The sequence below is a fragment of the Coregonus lavaretus genome (genome assembly GCF_964263955.1).
Source record: "Coregonus lavaretus genome assembly, chromosome: 2".
In the NCBI taxonomy this organism is placed as follows: domain Eukaryota; kingdom Metazoa; phylum Chordata; class Actinopteri; order Salmoniformes; family Salmonidae; genus Coregonus; species Coregonus lavaretus.
The window spans coordinates 44256391-44273755 of record NC_139989.1 but is presented as its reverse complement, the minus strand read 5'-3'; the positions used below and the strand labels follow the sequence as shown (position 1 = coordinate 44273755).

At 43.9% G+C, this 17365-nt stretch overlaps 1 protein-coding gene across 4 annotated transcripts in view; it reads right to left on the bottom strand.

The window, feature by feature from the left end:
• Nucleotides 1-2766: 2766 nt before the first annotated feature.
• The window catches only part of LOC311100504 (histone deacetylase 5-like), a 93753-nt gene continuing 79154 nt past the window's right edge, over nucleotides 2767-17365 (bottom strand). For all 4 annotated transcript variants that reach the window (XM_084141426.1, XM_084141425.1, XM_084141423.1 and 1 more), the window contains 13 exons: nucleotides 16064-16217; nucleotides 14630-14763; nucleotides 14258-14378; nucleotides 12294-12343; nucleotides 11843-11950; nucleotides 11520-11575; nucleotides 11211-11298; nucleotides 9239-9456; nucleotides 8949-9067; nucleotides 8492-8625; nucleotides 6746-6830; nucleotides 6433-6598; nucleotides 2767-6210 (listed from right to left, as the gene is read on the bottom strand). In XM_084141426.1, coding sequence (XP_083997552.1) covers nucleotides 6171-6210; nucleotides 6433-6598; nucleotides 6746-6830; nucleotides 8492-8625; nucleotides 8949-9067; nucleotides 9239-9456; nucleotides 11211-11298; nucleotides 11520-11575; nucleotides 11843-11950; nucleotides 12294-12343; nucleotides 14258-14378; nucleotides 14630-14763; nucleotides 16064-16217 — 1473 coding nt within the window. In that variant the 3' untranslated portion in view covers nucleotides 2767-6170. The remainder of the gene's footprint in view (nucleotides 6211-6432; nucleotides 6599-6745; nucleotides 6831-8491; nucleotides 8626-8948; nucleotides 9068-9238; nucleotides 9457-11210; nucleotides 11299-11519; nucleotides 11576-11842; nucleotides 11951-12293; nucleotides 12344-14257; nucleotides 14379-14629; nucleotides 14764-16063; nucleotides 16218-17365) is intronic.

The following is a 17365-nucleotide window of genomic DNA, read 5'->3' as shown; positions in this document are numbered from 1 at the left end:
GCTTTATTGAGTTTCAGACAATTAAAACAGGCCCACTTTAAAAAATAAAAATAAAATATATACTCAAATAGGATGTCACAACATTACAATGAGTAATAAAAAAGGTATTTTTTAAAATTTACTCAAAACCTGAAATAAAACAGTAATCAGACTCAACATTCCCTTTAAGATCCTTGCTAACCCACAAGGTGGCGCTGTGCACAATGCAACTCATGAAAAAAAGGGATAATTCAAAGGGACAGCGATTTTCATCAATAATAGTCACAGTAATAGATTGCTAAAATAGCGTGTATTGCACATGTGTACACATATATGCACTTATACACGTGAGTAGCAATTAGTATAAACACATCTGTATTGTCGCAACAGGAAAGCATTTGAAAGAACACATGAAATTAAGGAATGTGCTTTGATAAATTCAAAACGTCTGCATTAGTTATGACCAGAATAGAGAGAGAAAGAATATATTTAAAATATAAGGTAAAAGACGGTCACATATTCAAACATCCAACCACAGAAAGTGGAGATTGAAACACCAGCGCAGTGGAAGGACACAATGTAAGAGACACACTTCTCTTTCCAAAGTCAATTACTCTTTGAACCTTGACGATCATAGGTCACTACATATACACAACGTATGAAATATCAATAAATATACATTATTTACTGAATAGCAAAATAGTGTGGCAGCAACAATAAAGCTATCTTCAATGGTGGATAAGTCGATATCATTTACACAGACTTGGACGTCTTCCAGTATCTGTTTCGAAAGAAAAATAAAAGACAGAACATATTTGCATGGTTGCCACTAGTAGTAGTTGTTTTGTCTAGCGCACCACACAAAAACATTCCTCTATTCTGAGTAGCCTCTCTCTTGATTTGAGTGTTGTTTTTTTGCTGCCCCTCCAACATACCCACAGGAAAAAAGCCCTGACCTCCAAAACACACATCAGTTCAATAAAATAAATAGGGTAATTCTTTTATATTCCATCTCACCCACGGGACAGCCCAATAACCGTTATATATGCCATACAAGGTGGAGCTATGCACCAAATCTCAAATGGTCAGTGATCTACATGAACACATTACAAAACAAGGTCACAGTAGTCCCATGTACTGCAAGCACCCCCCCTCCCCACACACACACCATAGCCACATGTAAAGGAAGTAGGAACCTCTGTGTATATTACATATGTGAGTACAGTGGCATCCACCAACAGTTTTGGAAGTGAAGAGTGTCTCAATTCCTACCCCGGTGACATGATTGTGACAACACCGTGATTAGAGTTCCGTCAAATGGCCAATGCCTGTTTTTTTGTGTGATGTCAGGTAACATGTGCTCCGCCTTGGAAGTAGTACCACTGGAAACCAACACAGAAAGAGCAAACCATGGTCGGTATGACAACGGGAGCTATTAGGGGACTGTATGAAGTTAAAGGGGTAGTTCACTCACAATTCAAAGTTTATCAGACATTTTCAGACCTTGAAGGTGCTCTAATGTCAACATGATTCCAAGTCCCACACCATTGGTTAAGTAGATCTAGCTATACCGTGCATTCGGAAAGTATTCAGACCCCTTCACTTTTTCCACATTTTGTTATGTTACAGCCTTATTCTGAAATTGAATAAATTGTATTTCCCCTCATCAATCTACACACATTTTGTCAAATTATAAAAAATTAAAAAGTAAACATTTACACAAGTATTCAGAACCTTTACGCAGTACTTTATTGAAGCACCTTTGGCAGCAATTACAGCCTTGAGTCTTCTTGGGTATGACACTACAAGCTTGGCACACCTGTATTTGGGGAGTTTCTCCCATTCTTCTCCGCAGATCCTCTCAAGCGCTGTCAGGTTGAATGGGGAGTGTCGCTGCGCAGCTATTTTCAGGTCTCTCCAGAGATGTTCGATCGGGTTTGAGTCCAAGCTCTGGCTAGGCCACTCAAGGACATTCAGAGACTTGTCCCAAAGCCACTCCTGCGTTGTCTTGGCTGTGTGCTTAGGGTCGTTGTCCTGTTAGAAGGTGAACCCCAGTCTGAGGTCCTGAGCGCTCTGGAGCAGGTTTTCATCAAGGATCTCTCTGTACTTTGCTCTGTTCATCTTTCCCTCAATCCTGACTAGTCTCCCAGTCCCGGCCGCTGAAAACCATCCCCACAGCATGATGCTGCCACCACCATGCTTCACCGTAGGGATGGTGCCAGGTTTCCTCCAGATATGACGCTTGGCATTCAGGCCAAAGAGTTCAATCTTGATTTCATCAGGCCACAGAATCTTGTTTCTGAGAGTGCTTTAGGTGCCTTTTGGCAAACTCCAAGCGGGCTGTCATGTGCCTTTTACTGAGGAGTGGCTTCCGTCTGACCACTCTACCATAAAGGCCTGATTGGTGGAGTGCTGCAGAGATGGTTGTCCTTCTGGAAGGTTCTCCCATCTCCACAGAGGAACTCTGGAGCACTGTCAGAGTGACCATCGGGTTCTTGTTCACCTCCATGACCAAGGCCCTTGTCCCCCGATTGCTCAGTTTGGCTGGGGGGCCAGCTCTAGGAAGAGTCCTGGTCGTTCAAAACATATTCCATTTAAGAATGATGGAGGCCACTTTTTTTCTGGTGGACCTTCAATGCTGCAGATCTGTGCCTCGACACAATCCTGTCTCGGAGCGCTATGGACAATTCCTTCGACCTCATGGCTTGGTTTTTGCTCTGACATGCACTGTCAACTGTGGGACCTTATATAGACAGGTGTGTGTCTTTCCAAATCATGTCAAATCAATAGAATTTACCACAGGTTTTTATTTAATATATTTGCAAAAATTTCAAAAAAACTGTTTTCGCTTTGTCATTATGGGGTATTGTGTGTAGATTGAGGGGAAAAAAATTATTTCATCCAATTTAGAATAAGGCTGTAACGTAACAAAATGTGGAAAAAGTGAAGGTCTGAATACTTTCCGAATGCACTGTATGCTTGAATCCCAAATAAATGGGAAAGATTGGTACTGTCTAAAATGGTGAAATCAGACTGTGTCAATCTTTCCCATTCATTTGGGATTGGAGCATAAAGCTTGATCTACTTGAGATGGACATGGAGTCATATCGACTTCAAATGACAGGGCTGAAAACCACTAATAAAACATTTAATTTTGGATTGAACTAGGCTAGCCCTTTGTGTTTCATATGAAGAAGGTTAACTAGTGAGGGAGTTAGGCGTTGACACCCCTTTAACGTTCATGAAAACATCATCACTGTATAGTTATTACAGTATGTAGATAAGTACAATATACAGTTGTGTGACAAAGGGCCAAAAGTGCCATACGATGGTGAATGGACAGATACAGAATTAAAGATATGATTAGAGGGAAGAACTCTATAGAAATAACCTATTCCTTAATGATTGTTTTTTACCTTAATAAAGAAGACAAATGAAATGCAGAAGACTTGGTCAGTGTTATGGTGCATTGCTTGAAATAAAACAAAATGATCAATCACAAGCACTCTGCACCACACATTCTCTTCTGAGTGTATGCTGGTTAAAGAGATTCTCCGGTACTTCTGTATACTTTTTCGCCAGTAGTTCTGAAAGTAGTGTTCACATATGTGCAGATATGTGCACCACGTCATTGATCTCTCTCTTTCTCTGCTGTAGGTGCATCATGTGCATCTTGCTAGCTGTGACTCATATGGCGAGGGGCAGAAGCTCATTGGTTGAACTCAAATTGCTAGGGGGCTGGCCCAGTTGGGGGAAAATGTAGGGAAAATGGTGCAGCACAGCATCCAGAAAAACAGTTGCTTTTAAACTAGGGATTTCGTAGCTAATTGAGGTAAGACAGTAAATTCTGCTCCTAGATTATGCATGTATGAACTACACATTGACACATCCAGCCCAAAGCGGGAGGTTTAAAAAATACTTAGTAGTCGCCAAAGTTCTGGAGCATGTCTTTAAGGAAGGTGTCAGTTTCCATACTGTAGTAGATATAGGCTACTTGATTTGTATGAATTCCTTAAGCATGATTATAATAGATTGTGCTAATTCCCACTGAAAAATATATATTTTCCAAAGACCTCTTAGTATTTAATTTGTTTTATCATATGCATCAAGTGCAAGCACTTTTCATTGATTGAGAAATATAAATATTGATGGCAACAACGGAGGCCAGATAAAACAGCACCTGGACACTAAGTCAAATAAAGGGTTTATGGCAGCTGACAAGTGGGCAACAGTTTCGAGGGATCGGGGTATTGCAGTGTAAACATCTAAAGTGGTGCTTGCTCATCATTATTTGCCAAATGAGATCCACTCCCATATCACCAAATCACCATTTCTGTTTTGTCTCTTTTTTTTGTGTGTGAATAAACAAATGGCACTTAGAAAAAACAACAAAACATTGATTGGAAAACAGAAACCCAATGTGCTTAGGTGGCTTTAACATTAAGTCTTTTTTTTACTCTTCTCAAATATAATATTCATATCCAATTTGATTGGATTAACACTGTTATTATCATTATTCGTATATATCTTATTTTTTTACAAAATAAAATGTTTGTTTAAAAAAGTGACCAAGTTCAGTCCTTCCTCTCTAAACAAATGGAAAAACAAAGAGTTCGTGATTGAACTGTCTCAGGTTGAGGGGTTAGCCAGAACAGAACAGGATACAGGATTTACAAGTGACATAGCAAAAAAAAGTTGGTCGTTGTAGCGTTCAGATTTCCTCACAATCATACCGTCAGCCGCGTATGTACGGCCCGGGATTGATAAAGGACGCAAAAAAACTCAGTCGTTAAGGCCACACTGACCTTTGACCTAGAGTATTACACAAACCCAGAAAGAAAGAGGAAAAAAGAGAGGACATAGGAGTAGAATCCTATCTCTGTGGAGATGGCTAAAATGGTGCATTCTCTGGAGGAAATTAAGGCATTTTGAAAGAAAGAAACAAGCAAACAAAAATAAAAACAAAACAGACATGAGAGTAACAAGTGTGTGGATTTGTCTTTCTGTCCTGTGTTCCGCTAAGTGGTGGTGTAGTTGGTGTTATCAGGGATATTTTATATAAAAGGCACCAAGTTCTTCTTCTAAAAACGTATTTCTCCAGTCTCATGACCACCACAAGTCTCCCAGTCCCAGCAGCATGCGTGAGACAACAAGTTTATAATCCAAGCATCATTCCACAGAATCCTTGCTCGTCCAATCCGTGGGCTTTCATTGCACCAGGCGGTAAGTTTGAGTGTGGGTGTGTATTTGTGTCTTTTTTTGATAGTCCAAACAAAGTAGAAGGGTAAAAACCACCTCAAAATGCCTTCTGTCCCATACAAAGTGGAGGGAGCTGAGGCTTCCTGAAGGAAAAAAGAAAGTGCTGAATTGGAGAGATATGTTGTCTCCTTCAGCCAGTAAGTCCCCCTTGGCAGGCTCCACAGCTCGACCTCCACTCCACAACCACAGCTGATATCGGATACAGTGAAAGGAATATACAGTATTTATTTATTTATGCAAATATACATATATCATTTATGTTTGTGTGCTTCTTGAACAGATTATTGAACAGACGCACGAGAATACCAAATGACAGACACGAAATAGGAACAGACGTACGCATGCTCTAAAAGGAAGAGCATTATTCATTGATACAACCCCATTGTTGTTCCTCTGTTGGGAACTTAGTGTGTATAGTATAATGCGGGTGTGTTTGAGTGTATTTGTGGCTGTTGAAATACTTTTGCTGCTTGTTGGCTTTTTCAGTTCTAATGTTCCTGAAAAGTATAAAGTATGACAAGAAATGTACAAAGCTTCTCGGGCCCCATAGCCGAGGCACCCTCCTGGATCCACGGCCTTTTGCTTTTTCCACGAATACAAAAAAGATTGAAAGAAAAAAGCAAAAGACACAGGCTCCTCAAAAGGTCCAGCCTCTTCCTGCTTTTCCACCAATCACGAATATCCGCCGCTGCCCCCTTTAGGTCAGTGTGTGTGTTCCGCCTCCCCTCTCCCACACACACTTTAACACACTCACCTCAGTGAGGTGGAAAGGGAGGCTAGCACAAGTCCATCAATCCTCAGAAAACGGACGGAAGGAGGTGAGGCGAGGGAGAGGGCTGGAAAGAGGAGAGGAGGGGGTGACAGGAGAAGGCTAGTGCCAAAGGACGTGGAGACAAAGGTGTTGCGCTGTCGTGACAACTCTCTGTTTCCTCCTACAAGACAGGCTCCTCTTCCATTGGCTCTTCTGTAGACCTGCAGGTACACCAAACAGGAAACAGCAAGACAAGCCTCTTAGTCATGCCAAAATTAAAGCCCCTACCAATGAAGGTAGGGCAAAACCTATATGATAAGTATACACTTTAACAAGTCTCAGTGGAACTTCAGGCCCACAGCCTTGTGAATGAATCTGATGTCTTAAAACAGCCATTCCAAAACCACATAAAATCCTCAAGAGTGAATGGTGCAGGTGTTTACCTGCTAGTCTCCGTGGAGACGGTGGAAGCGGCAGCCTGCTCAGTATCCACGGTGAGCGATGCCATGGCGGTGACCGTGTCGGCCTCGTCCTTCTCTCTCCGCTGGGCATCCATTAAGGACTGGCCCACCGTGGGAGCCAACCTTTGGAGAGAGCTCCAGTGTTTACCTGCAGGGAGAGAAAGATAAGGGAGGGAGAGAGCGAGAGAGTCGTGTCAGTTTTAAGGGTGACGTGATACAAATGACGCAAACACAACTAAGTGCATATGTGCAGGTAAAACACAATGATAATTTTGATTTTAGCTGACTAACTCACTCTGTATCTCGATGACCCTCTCCAGAGAGGCAGCAGCTTTTGGGCAGGGCTTCTGTTGCAGGACAGCCTGGGGCAGGGGGTCCAACTGACAGAGAGAGAGAGTAGAGGGAGGGAGAGATAAACAGAGAGAGAGTGTACAGTGCCTTGCAAAAGTATTCATCCCCCTTGGCATTTTTCCTATTTTGTTGCATTACAACCTGTAATGTAAATTGATTTTTATTTGGATTTCATGTAATGGACATATACAAAATAGTCCAAATAACTTGTTAAAAAAAATTCTAAAGAATAAATAACTGAAAAGTGGTGCGTGCATATGTATTCACCCCCTTTGCTATGAAGCCCCTAAATAAGATCTGGTGCAACCAATTACCTTCAGAAGTCACATAATTAGTTAAATAAAGTCCACCTGTGTGCAATCTAAGTGTCACATGATCTCAGTATATATACACCTGTTCTGAAAGGCCCCAGTGTCTGCAACACCACTAAGCAAGGGGCACCACCAAGCAAGTCGCACAATGAAGACCAAGGAGCTCTCCAAACAGGTCAGGGACAAAGTTGTGGAGAAGTACAGATCAGGGTTGGGTTATAAAAAAATATCAGAAACTTTGAACATCCCACGGAGCTCCACAGCGGAGATTGGAGTATCTATCCATAGGACCACTTTAAGCCGTACACGCCACAGAGCTGGGCTTTACGGAAGAGTGGCCAGAAAAAAGCCATTGCTTAAAGAAAAAAATAAGCAAACACGTTTGGTGTTCGCCAAAAGGCATATCGGAGACTCCCCAAACATATGGAAGAAGGTACTCTGGTCAGACGAGACTAAAATTGAGCTTTTTGGCCATCAAGGAAAACGCTATGTCTGGCGCAAACCCAACAGCTCTCATCACCCCGAGAACACCATCCCCACAGTGAAGCATGGTGGTGGCAGCATCATGCTGTGGGGATGTTTTCCCATCGGCAGGGACTGGGAAACTGGTCGGAATTGAAGGAATGATGGATGGTGCTAAATACAGGGAAATTCTTGAGGGAAAATCCTGTTTCAGTCTTCCAGAGATTTGAGACTGGGACGGAGGTTCACCTTCCAGCAGGACAATGACCCTAAGCATACTGCTAAAGCAACACTCAAGTGGTTTAAGGGGAAACATTTAAATGTCTTGGAATGGCCTAGTCAAAGCCCAGACCTCAATCCAATTGAGAATATGTGGTATGACTTAAAGATTGCTGTACACAGCGGAACCCATCCAACTTGAAGGAGCTGGAGCAGTTTTGCCTTGAAGAATGGGTAAAAATCCCAGTGGCTAGATGTGCCAAGCTTATAGAGACATACCCCAAGAGACTTGCAGCTGTAATTGCTGCAAAAGGTGGCTCTACAAAGTATTGACTTTGAGGGGGGTGAATAGTTATGCACGCTCAAATTCTGTTTTTTTGTCTTATTTCTTGTTTGTTTCACAAGAAAAAATATTTTGCATCTTCAAAGTGGTAGGCATGTTGTGTAAATCAAATGATACAAACCCCCCCAAAATCAATTTTAATTCCAGGTTGTAAGGCAACAAAATGGGGGGGGGGGGGGGGGGGTGAATACTTTCGCAAGCCACTGTAGAGGGAGGGAGAGATAGACAGAAACATTTGTTTTTACATCACAAAGAATTTCCTCTCTGAACAATTACATCCATCTCTACCAAATGACATGTAGTGTATGTGACATCACGCCACTCTCCCCTCCTCCTATAGCGGATGATGTTATACCTCGTCGCCGAGCAGGGCCGCCACGCAGGACTCTGAGGCGTCACAGATGGCTGTGAGGTCGTGACCTCCTTCCAGCGCCAGGACCACACGTCCCCCCGCCAGCTTCATCAGCTGCTTGGTGAGGTGGCCGAAACCTGAGAAGGGTTCAACACTCTACTGACCCTGTACTGAGTATAATCTTCTGAGTAAATCATGCATTGATGTAAATAGGAGAGGTTTGCGTGGGAATTCTAGTTTTGTGTAAAGGCCCCATTTGACAGGAAATAATTGAGGTACTTCAATGTTCCTATGGAGTGTCTGGCTTTTCTTCTAGTGGTTTAGTACTATTCTTCCAGCAGGGGGTAGTAGTGTTAAGCATATACAGTTAGCTGGAGGACCCTCCTATAAAAGCACACTCTATGGAAAAGGCTTGGCAGAAAAACGGAGACACGTAAAGACAGAGTAATGTTCAACTTACATTTAGCAGTGACGTTGTATCCTCCCAGAGGGGACTGGTGGCCCTCCACGGCATCAAACCCAGCCGACACTAGGACCACGTCAGGGGAGAACTCGTTGGCTATGGGCATCACCACCGTCCTGTATAGCAGACAAGATGGAGAACGACATTGTAATGTCTTATGTTTCCAGACCATCTGCAAGATCTAAGCAGTGTGCAAATTGCTAAATAAGCAGAGCCTGTTCATATGAATGAAAGATCAATGCCAATGTTGTGCTCGTTCAGCTAATGACCAATAACAGTCTCTTCACCTGAAGGCAGTCAGGTACTCCACGTCACCCATGGGCGGTTCTACGCCCCCTGTCCACGCAATGTTTGTGTTGAAGCCAACACCAGGTCCAACCCCCACCTCTTCAGGAGCCCCACTGCCGGGGAAGAAGTTTCCATCGTCGTAGCGATGCATGGAAATGTAAAGGACGTTGGGGTCGTTGTAAAAGGCCTGCTGTGTCCCGTTACCATGGTGAATATCCTGGAGAGAGAGAATGGATATGTGAATAATAATACATGGCAAGCATTGATCACATAACGTATGGTATATGTTTTGGTATCATGACAACACTAGCACATACAGGGCCGCACTAGCACACAGGGCCTCACTAACAACATACAGTGAGGGAAAAAAGTATTTGGTCCCCTGCTGATTTTGTACGTTTGCCCACTGACAAAGAAATGATCAGTCTATAATTTTAATGGTAGGTTTATTTGAACAGTGAGAGACAGAATAACAACAAAAAAATCCTGAAAAACGCATATCAAAAATGTTATAAATTGATTTGCATTTTAATGAGGGAAATAAGTATTTGACCCCCTCTCAATCAGAAAGATTTCTGGCTCCCAGGTGTCTTTTATACAGGTAACGAGCTGAGATTAGGAGCACACTCTTAAAGGGAGTGCTCTTAATCTCAGCTTGTTACCTGTATAAAAGACACCTGTCCACAGAAGCAATCAATCAGATTCCAAACTCTCCACCATGACCAAGACCAAAGAGCTCTCCAAGGATGTCAGGGACAAGATTGTAGACCTACACAAGGCTGGAATGGGCTACAAGACCATCACCAAGCAGCTTGGTGAGAAGGTGACAACAGTTGGTGCGATTATTCAAAAATGGAAGAAACACAAAAGAACTGTCAATCTCCCTCGGCCTGGTGCTCCATGCAAGATCTCACCTCGTGGTATTTCAATGATCATGAGAACGGTGAGGAATCAGCCCAGAACTACACGGGAGGATCTTGTCAATGATCTCAAGGCAGCTGGGACCATAGTCACCAAGAAAACAATTGGTAACACACTACGCCGTGAAGGACTGAAATCCTGCAGCGCCCGCAAGGTCCCCCTGCTCAAGAAAGCACATATACAGGGCCGTCTGAAGTTTGCCAATGAACATCTGAATGATTCAGAGGAGAACTGGGTGAAAGTGTTGTGGTCAGATGAGACCAAAATCGAGATCTTTGGCATCAACTCAACTCGCCGTGTTTGGAGGAGGAGGAATGCTGCCTATGACCCCAAGAACATCATCCCCACTGTCAAACATGGAGGTGGAAACATTATGCTTTGGGGGTGTTTTTCTGCTAAGGGGACAGGACAACTTCACCACATTAAAGGGATTATGGACGGGGCCATGTACCGTGAAATCTTGCGTGAGAACCTCCTTCCCTCAGCCAGTGCATTGAAAATGGGTCGTGGATGGGTTTTCCAGCATGAAAATGACCCAAAATACACGGCCAAGGCAACAAAGGAGTGGCTCAAGAAGAAGCACATTAAGGTCCTGGAGTGGCCTAGCCAGTCTCCAGACCTTAATCCCATAGAAAATCTGTGGAGGGAGCTGAAGGTTAGAGTTGCCAAATGTCAGCCTCGAAACCTTAATGACTTGGAGAAGATCTGCAAAGAGGAGTGGAACAAAATCCCTCCTGAGATGTGTGCAAACCTGGTGGCCAACTACAAGAAATGTCTGACCTCTGTGATTGCCAACAAGGGTTTTGCCACCAAGTACTAAGTCATGTTTTGCAGAGGGGTCAAATACTTATTTCCCTCATTAAAATGCAAATAAATGTATAACATTTTTGACATGCGTTTTTCTGGATTTTGTTGTTGTTATTCTGTCTCTCACTGTTCAAATAAACCTACCGTTAAAATTACAGACTGATCATGTCTTTGTGAGTGGGCAAACGTACAAAATCAGCAGGGGATCGAATACTTTTTTCCCTCACTGTACGACCCACTCACCCAGTCCACGATGAGGATCTTGCCCACTCCTAATTTCTGCTTTAGCAGCTTGGCTGTGATGGCCACTGAGTTGAAGAAGCAGAAGCCCCTGCAGACAAAGACAGACACAAAATATGTCTGTTTTTCTTTTATCAACAGAAACAGGGAGATTGTTTAAGGGCACTACCCGGTAGCTACTCAAAATGGACGCTTGTACCAATTATTGTATCAACCATCGCACACGTCATGTCTCTATTAAACTTCAACCAACTCCCCTGATGCCCCCTAGCCACTCCCCTGCCCTACCGATGATTCCCTGGATGTACTCACATGGCAGTGGATTCCTCAGCGTGATGGCCTGGTGGACGCACCACAGCAAAACCATTCTGAAATGGAGAGGAGTGAGAAAGAGAACAAGAGAGAGAGAGAGAAACAGTTCATTAGGAAAATGTTGAGTAGGCCTATCCATCGACAAAACAAGTGCTTAATGATTAGGCTACTACCGTGTCCACCCATGAACAAACCCACAGTGTATATTACATGATTATTACATATTGTTCATTTTAAATTAAGGTGAAAGGTTGCCCCTAACAACTTTCAATCAAACGGTAGTGGAATGGAGAGGCTGGTAATATAACTCTACACTCTGTTACCTTAAGTTCCCCGGCGGCCACTTTGAAAGCCAGCTCGATGACGCAGCCAACAGCCATTCGGACAGCGCCCGAGGAGTGCATCTCGTTCCACACAGTGTCACTGTCCACCTGCAGAGGGCAATAGAGTATACACTCATCACCACCCTGCTACTGTTCTTTTAACACTGATAACATAATGATGACACTGCTGTAGGTGATGTAATGCTCAGCTTTGTGCCGCTTATGTTTAATGAATATCCTACAATTAAACTGCATGACACTTTCTGATACTGTATTATTATCCAATCTCTACCTCTAACTAAAATGTAAATGTACCTCCATTATAAATGCATTTGGTAGCAATCAAACAAATGGATTGGACTAAAGGACATATGAGATGGATGGACTGGTGTATTTAAAGGGTTGGTAGATGGTTGGATGGATGGATAGATTGAATGGACGGACGACTCACCCCAATGCCTCCACAGGGCAACACAGCGTACATCTTCTGACTGATTGGACCTTAAGGAGCCAATGGGGACAAGGAGCAAAGGTTAGGTTGTAGTTTAAACAAGTTAAACACTATTTAGCCACATTTCAAAATGTTCTCACACACACTTTTGTGATCCAACCTAAGCCTTCCTAGCAGGGAGAGTTTTTTTTCAAGATGCTCGGCATACAGTTCATTCAGAAAGTATTCAGACCCCTTGACTTTTTCCAAATTATGTTACATTACAGCCTTATTCTAAAATTGATTAAATAGTTTTTTTCTTCATCAATCTACACACAATACCCCATAATGACAAAGCAAAAGCAGTAAAAAAAAAATCACATTTACATAAGTTTTCAGACCCTTTACTCAGTACTTAGTTGAAGCACCTTTGGCAGCGATTACAGCCTAGAGTCTTTTTGGGTATGACGCTACAAGCTTGGCACACCTGTATTTGGGGAGCTTCTCCCATTCTTCTCTGCAGATCCTCTTAAGCTCTGTCAGGTTGGATGGGGAGCATTGCTGCACAGCTATTTTCAGGTCTCTCCAGAGATCTTAGATCGGGTTCAAGTCCGGGCTCTGGCTGGGTCACTCAAGTACATTCAGTGACTTGTCCCGAAGCCACTCCTGCGTTGTCTTGGCTGTGTGCTTAGGGTCGTTGTCCTGTTGGAAGATGAACCTTCACCCCAGTCTGAGGTCCTGAGCACTCTGGAGCAGGTTTTCATCAAGGATCTCTCTGTACTTTGCTCCGTTCATCATGTGCCTATTACTGAGGAATGGCTTCCGTCTGGCCACTCTACCATAAAGGCCTGATTGGTGGAGTGCTGCAGAGATGGTTGTCCTTCTGGAAGGTTCTCCCATCTCCACAGATGAACTCTGGAGCTCTGTCAGCGTTACCATCAGGTTGGCCGGGCTGCCAGCTCTAGGAAAAGTTTGGTGGTTCCAAACTTCTTCCATTTAAGAATGATGGAGGCCACTGTGTTCTTGGGGACCTTCAATGCTGCATAAATGTTTTGGTACCCTTCCCCAGATCTGTGCCTCGACACAATCCTGTCTCGGAGTTCTACGGACAATTCCTTCGACCTCATGGCTTGGTTTCTGCTCTGATATGCACTGTCAACTGTGGGACCTTATATAGACAGGTGTGTGCCTTTCCAAATCATGTCCAATCAATTGAATTTATCACAGGTGGACTCCAATCAAGTTGTAAAAACATCAAGGATGATCAATGGAAACATGATGCACCTGAGCTCAATTTCGAGTCTCATAGCAAAGGGTCTGAATACCTATGTAAATAAGGTATCTGTTTTTTATTTTTAATACATTTGAATTTTTTTCTAAAAACCTGTTTTCGCTTTGTCATTATGGGGTATTGTGTGTAGATTGATGAGGAAAAACATTTATTTAATGCATTTTAGAATAAGGCTGTAACGTAACAAAATGTGGAAAAAGACAAGGGGTCTGAATACTTGTATAGTTGTTTTTTACCATTGATGTCTGCAATTTGCCCTGAGTCCTGTTCTGCTCAGCATCGCACATAGAATGAACTCACTTTGAAGTGTGTGTGTGTGTGTGTGTGTGTAGTCGACGGCTCAGTCGCTGCAGTGCTGTGTTGCAGCTGATCCAGTCATCCCCCCCTCCTCTTCTATGAGACCCAGCCTAGCTATGAGTCACCCAGACGTGGGTGGACGGGCGTCTGGGGCCCTTTCCCCTCAACCAGCAGGCCTAAAAATACCCCCCTGCGCCTGTCAGGGGAGCTAAGCCTTCAAACAATCCACCTGACTGCGTGAGTGTGTGTGTGGGTGGATGGAGGGGAGAGGGGCAGTCACTACTTTCAAGGATGCTTGGGGCAAATCTTGTTTCCACCACATGCATACGCGCACACACACACACAAACACATCAATATATCTGAGGAGTAAAGATATGAAGAGATGAGGTTAGACACCTAAGAGCTTCTTGCTGTCTAGTTTCTGTCTGTTGAGGGGACTGGTGCCGTACAGCAGGGTGTGGTATTCTGAATGCACCATCTGGATCTCATCCAACGTGGCCTTCCTCCCCCGAATCCTCTGTACACGGTAAAGGAAAACACACGTAGCACACAATACATCAATTTCATTCAGGGTTATGTTGTATTGCTAATTGGCAAGTGATTTTTAAAATGAACTTGAACTAATTATGGATATATCTCATTCTCATCTCCACATATAGCTACCACCCTCTTGTTTCGGTCCAGATAAGTTACTGAGAAGAAATTCTCTTTGGAAATATGGAACGGAGCTGGTCACTATTCTAGCTGTAGTGTGCAGGGTGCTCTCACCTCAGAGCGGCCCAGCAGCCCTGTCTCCTGCAGCCGAGACCACACACTCTGGATGCGGCCGGCGTGCTCCGGGTGGATGTGGGTGTTCCCACACATACACTGGTGCTTCAGCATAAAGGTGTCGTACACCAACCCTGAGAAGGAGGAGATGATAGGAGAAGGAGAGAGAGAGGGAGTAAGAGAAAGATGGAGAGAAAGGGACGGCGTGAGTCAGATGGAGAGAGAAAGATAAGTGAAAGAAAAGGAGAGAAAGTTGGAAAGAAGAGGAGAAAATGTAACTTTTCAAGGCAGGGTAGGAACGAGACCAACCACAGTGCAACCTTTCTTCAGCTTCTCTCTCAGAACAAATGGTGACCACACCGTTCATAACCCCATTACCCAGCAGGTCAGAGCATAGTAAGACCATAATCATCTCTAATAGCTTTTTTTATGTTAGGACTGCTGGAGACGTTAATGATTCCATGGTGGAGCATGGCTCAATATCGTCCTACCATCCTGGTTTCATCAGATCCAACCCTGCAGGCTCTCGCTATTATTATTTTCTCTGCTGAAATAATGACACCCAGGATGCTTGCCTCGGCCCTTATTGGACTCATCACAGTCCAGAGGTTCCCAAACCTTTTCACTAGGGGCCCAGCATTGGGGAACATCCCGCACGGCACGCACTATGTCTATTTCTATGGGCACTAGCACTGTTCATGACACAAACTGTTCACACCCCTCTTGTTGGTGGAGAGAATTTTGCAGGTTTAAAGCTTATTTCCTGCAATTCTACACATTTTGTCATGGGGTGCAAAGAACATTTTGCAGTTTTAAAGCTAATTTCTGCAATTCTATACATTTTGCCATGTCTAATGTTTATTCATGTGATATTTCAATGACAAAAAAATTACACCAATATGTATGGGCTAAAAAAACGAAATAAAAAAACGTTAGCTGACATGGGACATTTCTGACAAGTTATAAATAACTCTCTAAAGTATGCAATGACTAACATGACAAGAGGATCTGATGATGCACTACTCAATTTTAAAATTGCACCTTGTGCATTCTACTATTACAACTTGTAAGAGTAAGTTTAAAGCCTGATTGAGTTCCTGCCGACCCCTCGCGCCCCCCCTAGGGGCCACGCCCCACTGTTTGGGAATCATTGACTTAGTCAACACGTCCTGTTCTGCAGGCCCATTTGACCATGAACTGGCTAGGAAAGCGTTTGTTTTCTGAAAGTGTCTTTTCTCTAAAGCCAATGGCTTTCGTTAGTGTTTGTAACTAATGGGGATCCATTGTTAAAGCTCTAATATCTACCACTATGACAAAAAAATACAGACATTCAGATAGATAAACTGCCTCAACTTAGTTATCTTTCATATTGTTCACTGGGTCCTGATCATCTAACTTTGTGTGTCATCTGTTCCAAAAACCAAAGAAGCGTACCTGTAGTGAAGAGGTGCTTGATGGGGACCTCACCCATGGGCGCCCCCTTGAGGCTGGCAGTGGCAGGGGAGGACTGGGCCCTTCCTAGAGGTCTGTGGGGCATGCCCGAGATGGACAGGGATGCCTGGAACACATTGAGCTGCTGCAGGTGATGCTGGTCGGAAAATCAGGGACGAAAGAACAAATAGAGGGATTTTGAATACCAGCTAACACTTTGAATACTGTCTTTCATCATGAGACACTGACTGGACTTCAGTGTGAGGGAATGGACTTAGTACCTCACATTGAACATACATAGCTAAATAAAAATCAGACATTGGTCGTCAATTACAGCTCTGTGGCTTTCATTGTTTACATAGGATAGAAATACCGCAACCTTGAGAGAGGTGACATTTCACAATAGCTGCAAACTGAAGTTGCAACTTCAGGCCAATGGAATGAGGGGAAAATGGGAGGGAGGTGGAGCTAAATTAAGCTTGTATAGACTAAACATGGGCCCTGGGTAGAAACCCAAAGGCAAACACGTATCCACGTACGAGCCTCAAAAGGCAGGGCAGGACAAGGACCAAGCCTTCCCAACAGCCAAAAGACTACTCTGACCATTCCCCAGCTGTAAACACAGTGGCTGAGCTAACAGGGCTCTGCTTTCTGTCAATGGGAGAAGCATTACACATCCAGACAGGAGCTGTGTGAGCTCGTGGAAAAAACTAACGCGACAGACGCTCCTTCTAACAGAGATCAAACGACAAGGTTCACGGTTCTTATGCATCTTTTTTTAACTGCGGACGGTTTGTTTCAAGACCTTGAGATGGGAGCTGAGTTTACGCTTGCGCACGCGGACACACACACTGGTCCGGCAGGCCCACACCTTGCTAACCCCTTTTTAACGAGAGATGCTAAGGCAATGCGGCTCTCTTATGCGTCTCTCTCTCTGTCTTTTCTCTCTCTCCCTAACCATTGTACAGGGCGGCTCAGATCCATTTGTATTCAAGGCACCACAGCAGACAAGTAGAGCAGAGTCAGTCAGAGGAAGAAAAAAAAAGTTCAGCGGGGGAGGCGGTGTGTGTGTGTAGGGAGGGTGGGGGGGGGGGGGGGCTTCCGTGTCGCTGACTCGAATGCCAAAATAAGTTTGAGGATTTCTACAGAATGACTGCATACACCCCTGCCCCCCATACCCTAAAAACCCCTATCCCCCTAGCCCGTCACAACAGAAATAGTACTGCAGCAGCCTAGCTCCCTGGTGGGCGGTGAATTGGTGTAAAGTGCAGGGGAGAAAGGGGGGAGAAAAGGGCGGGCATGGTG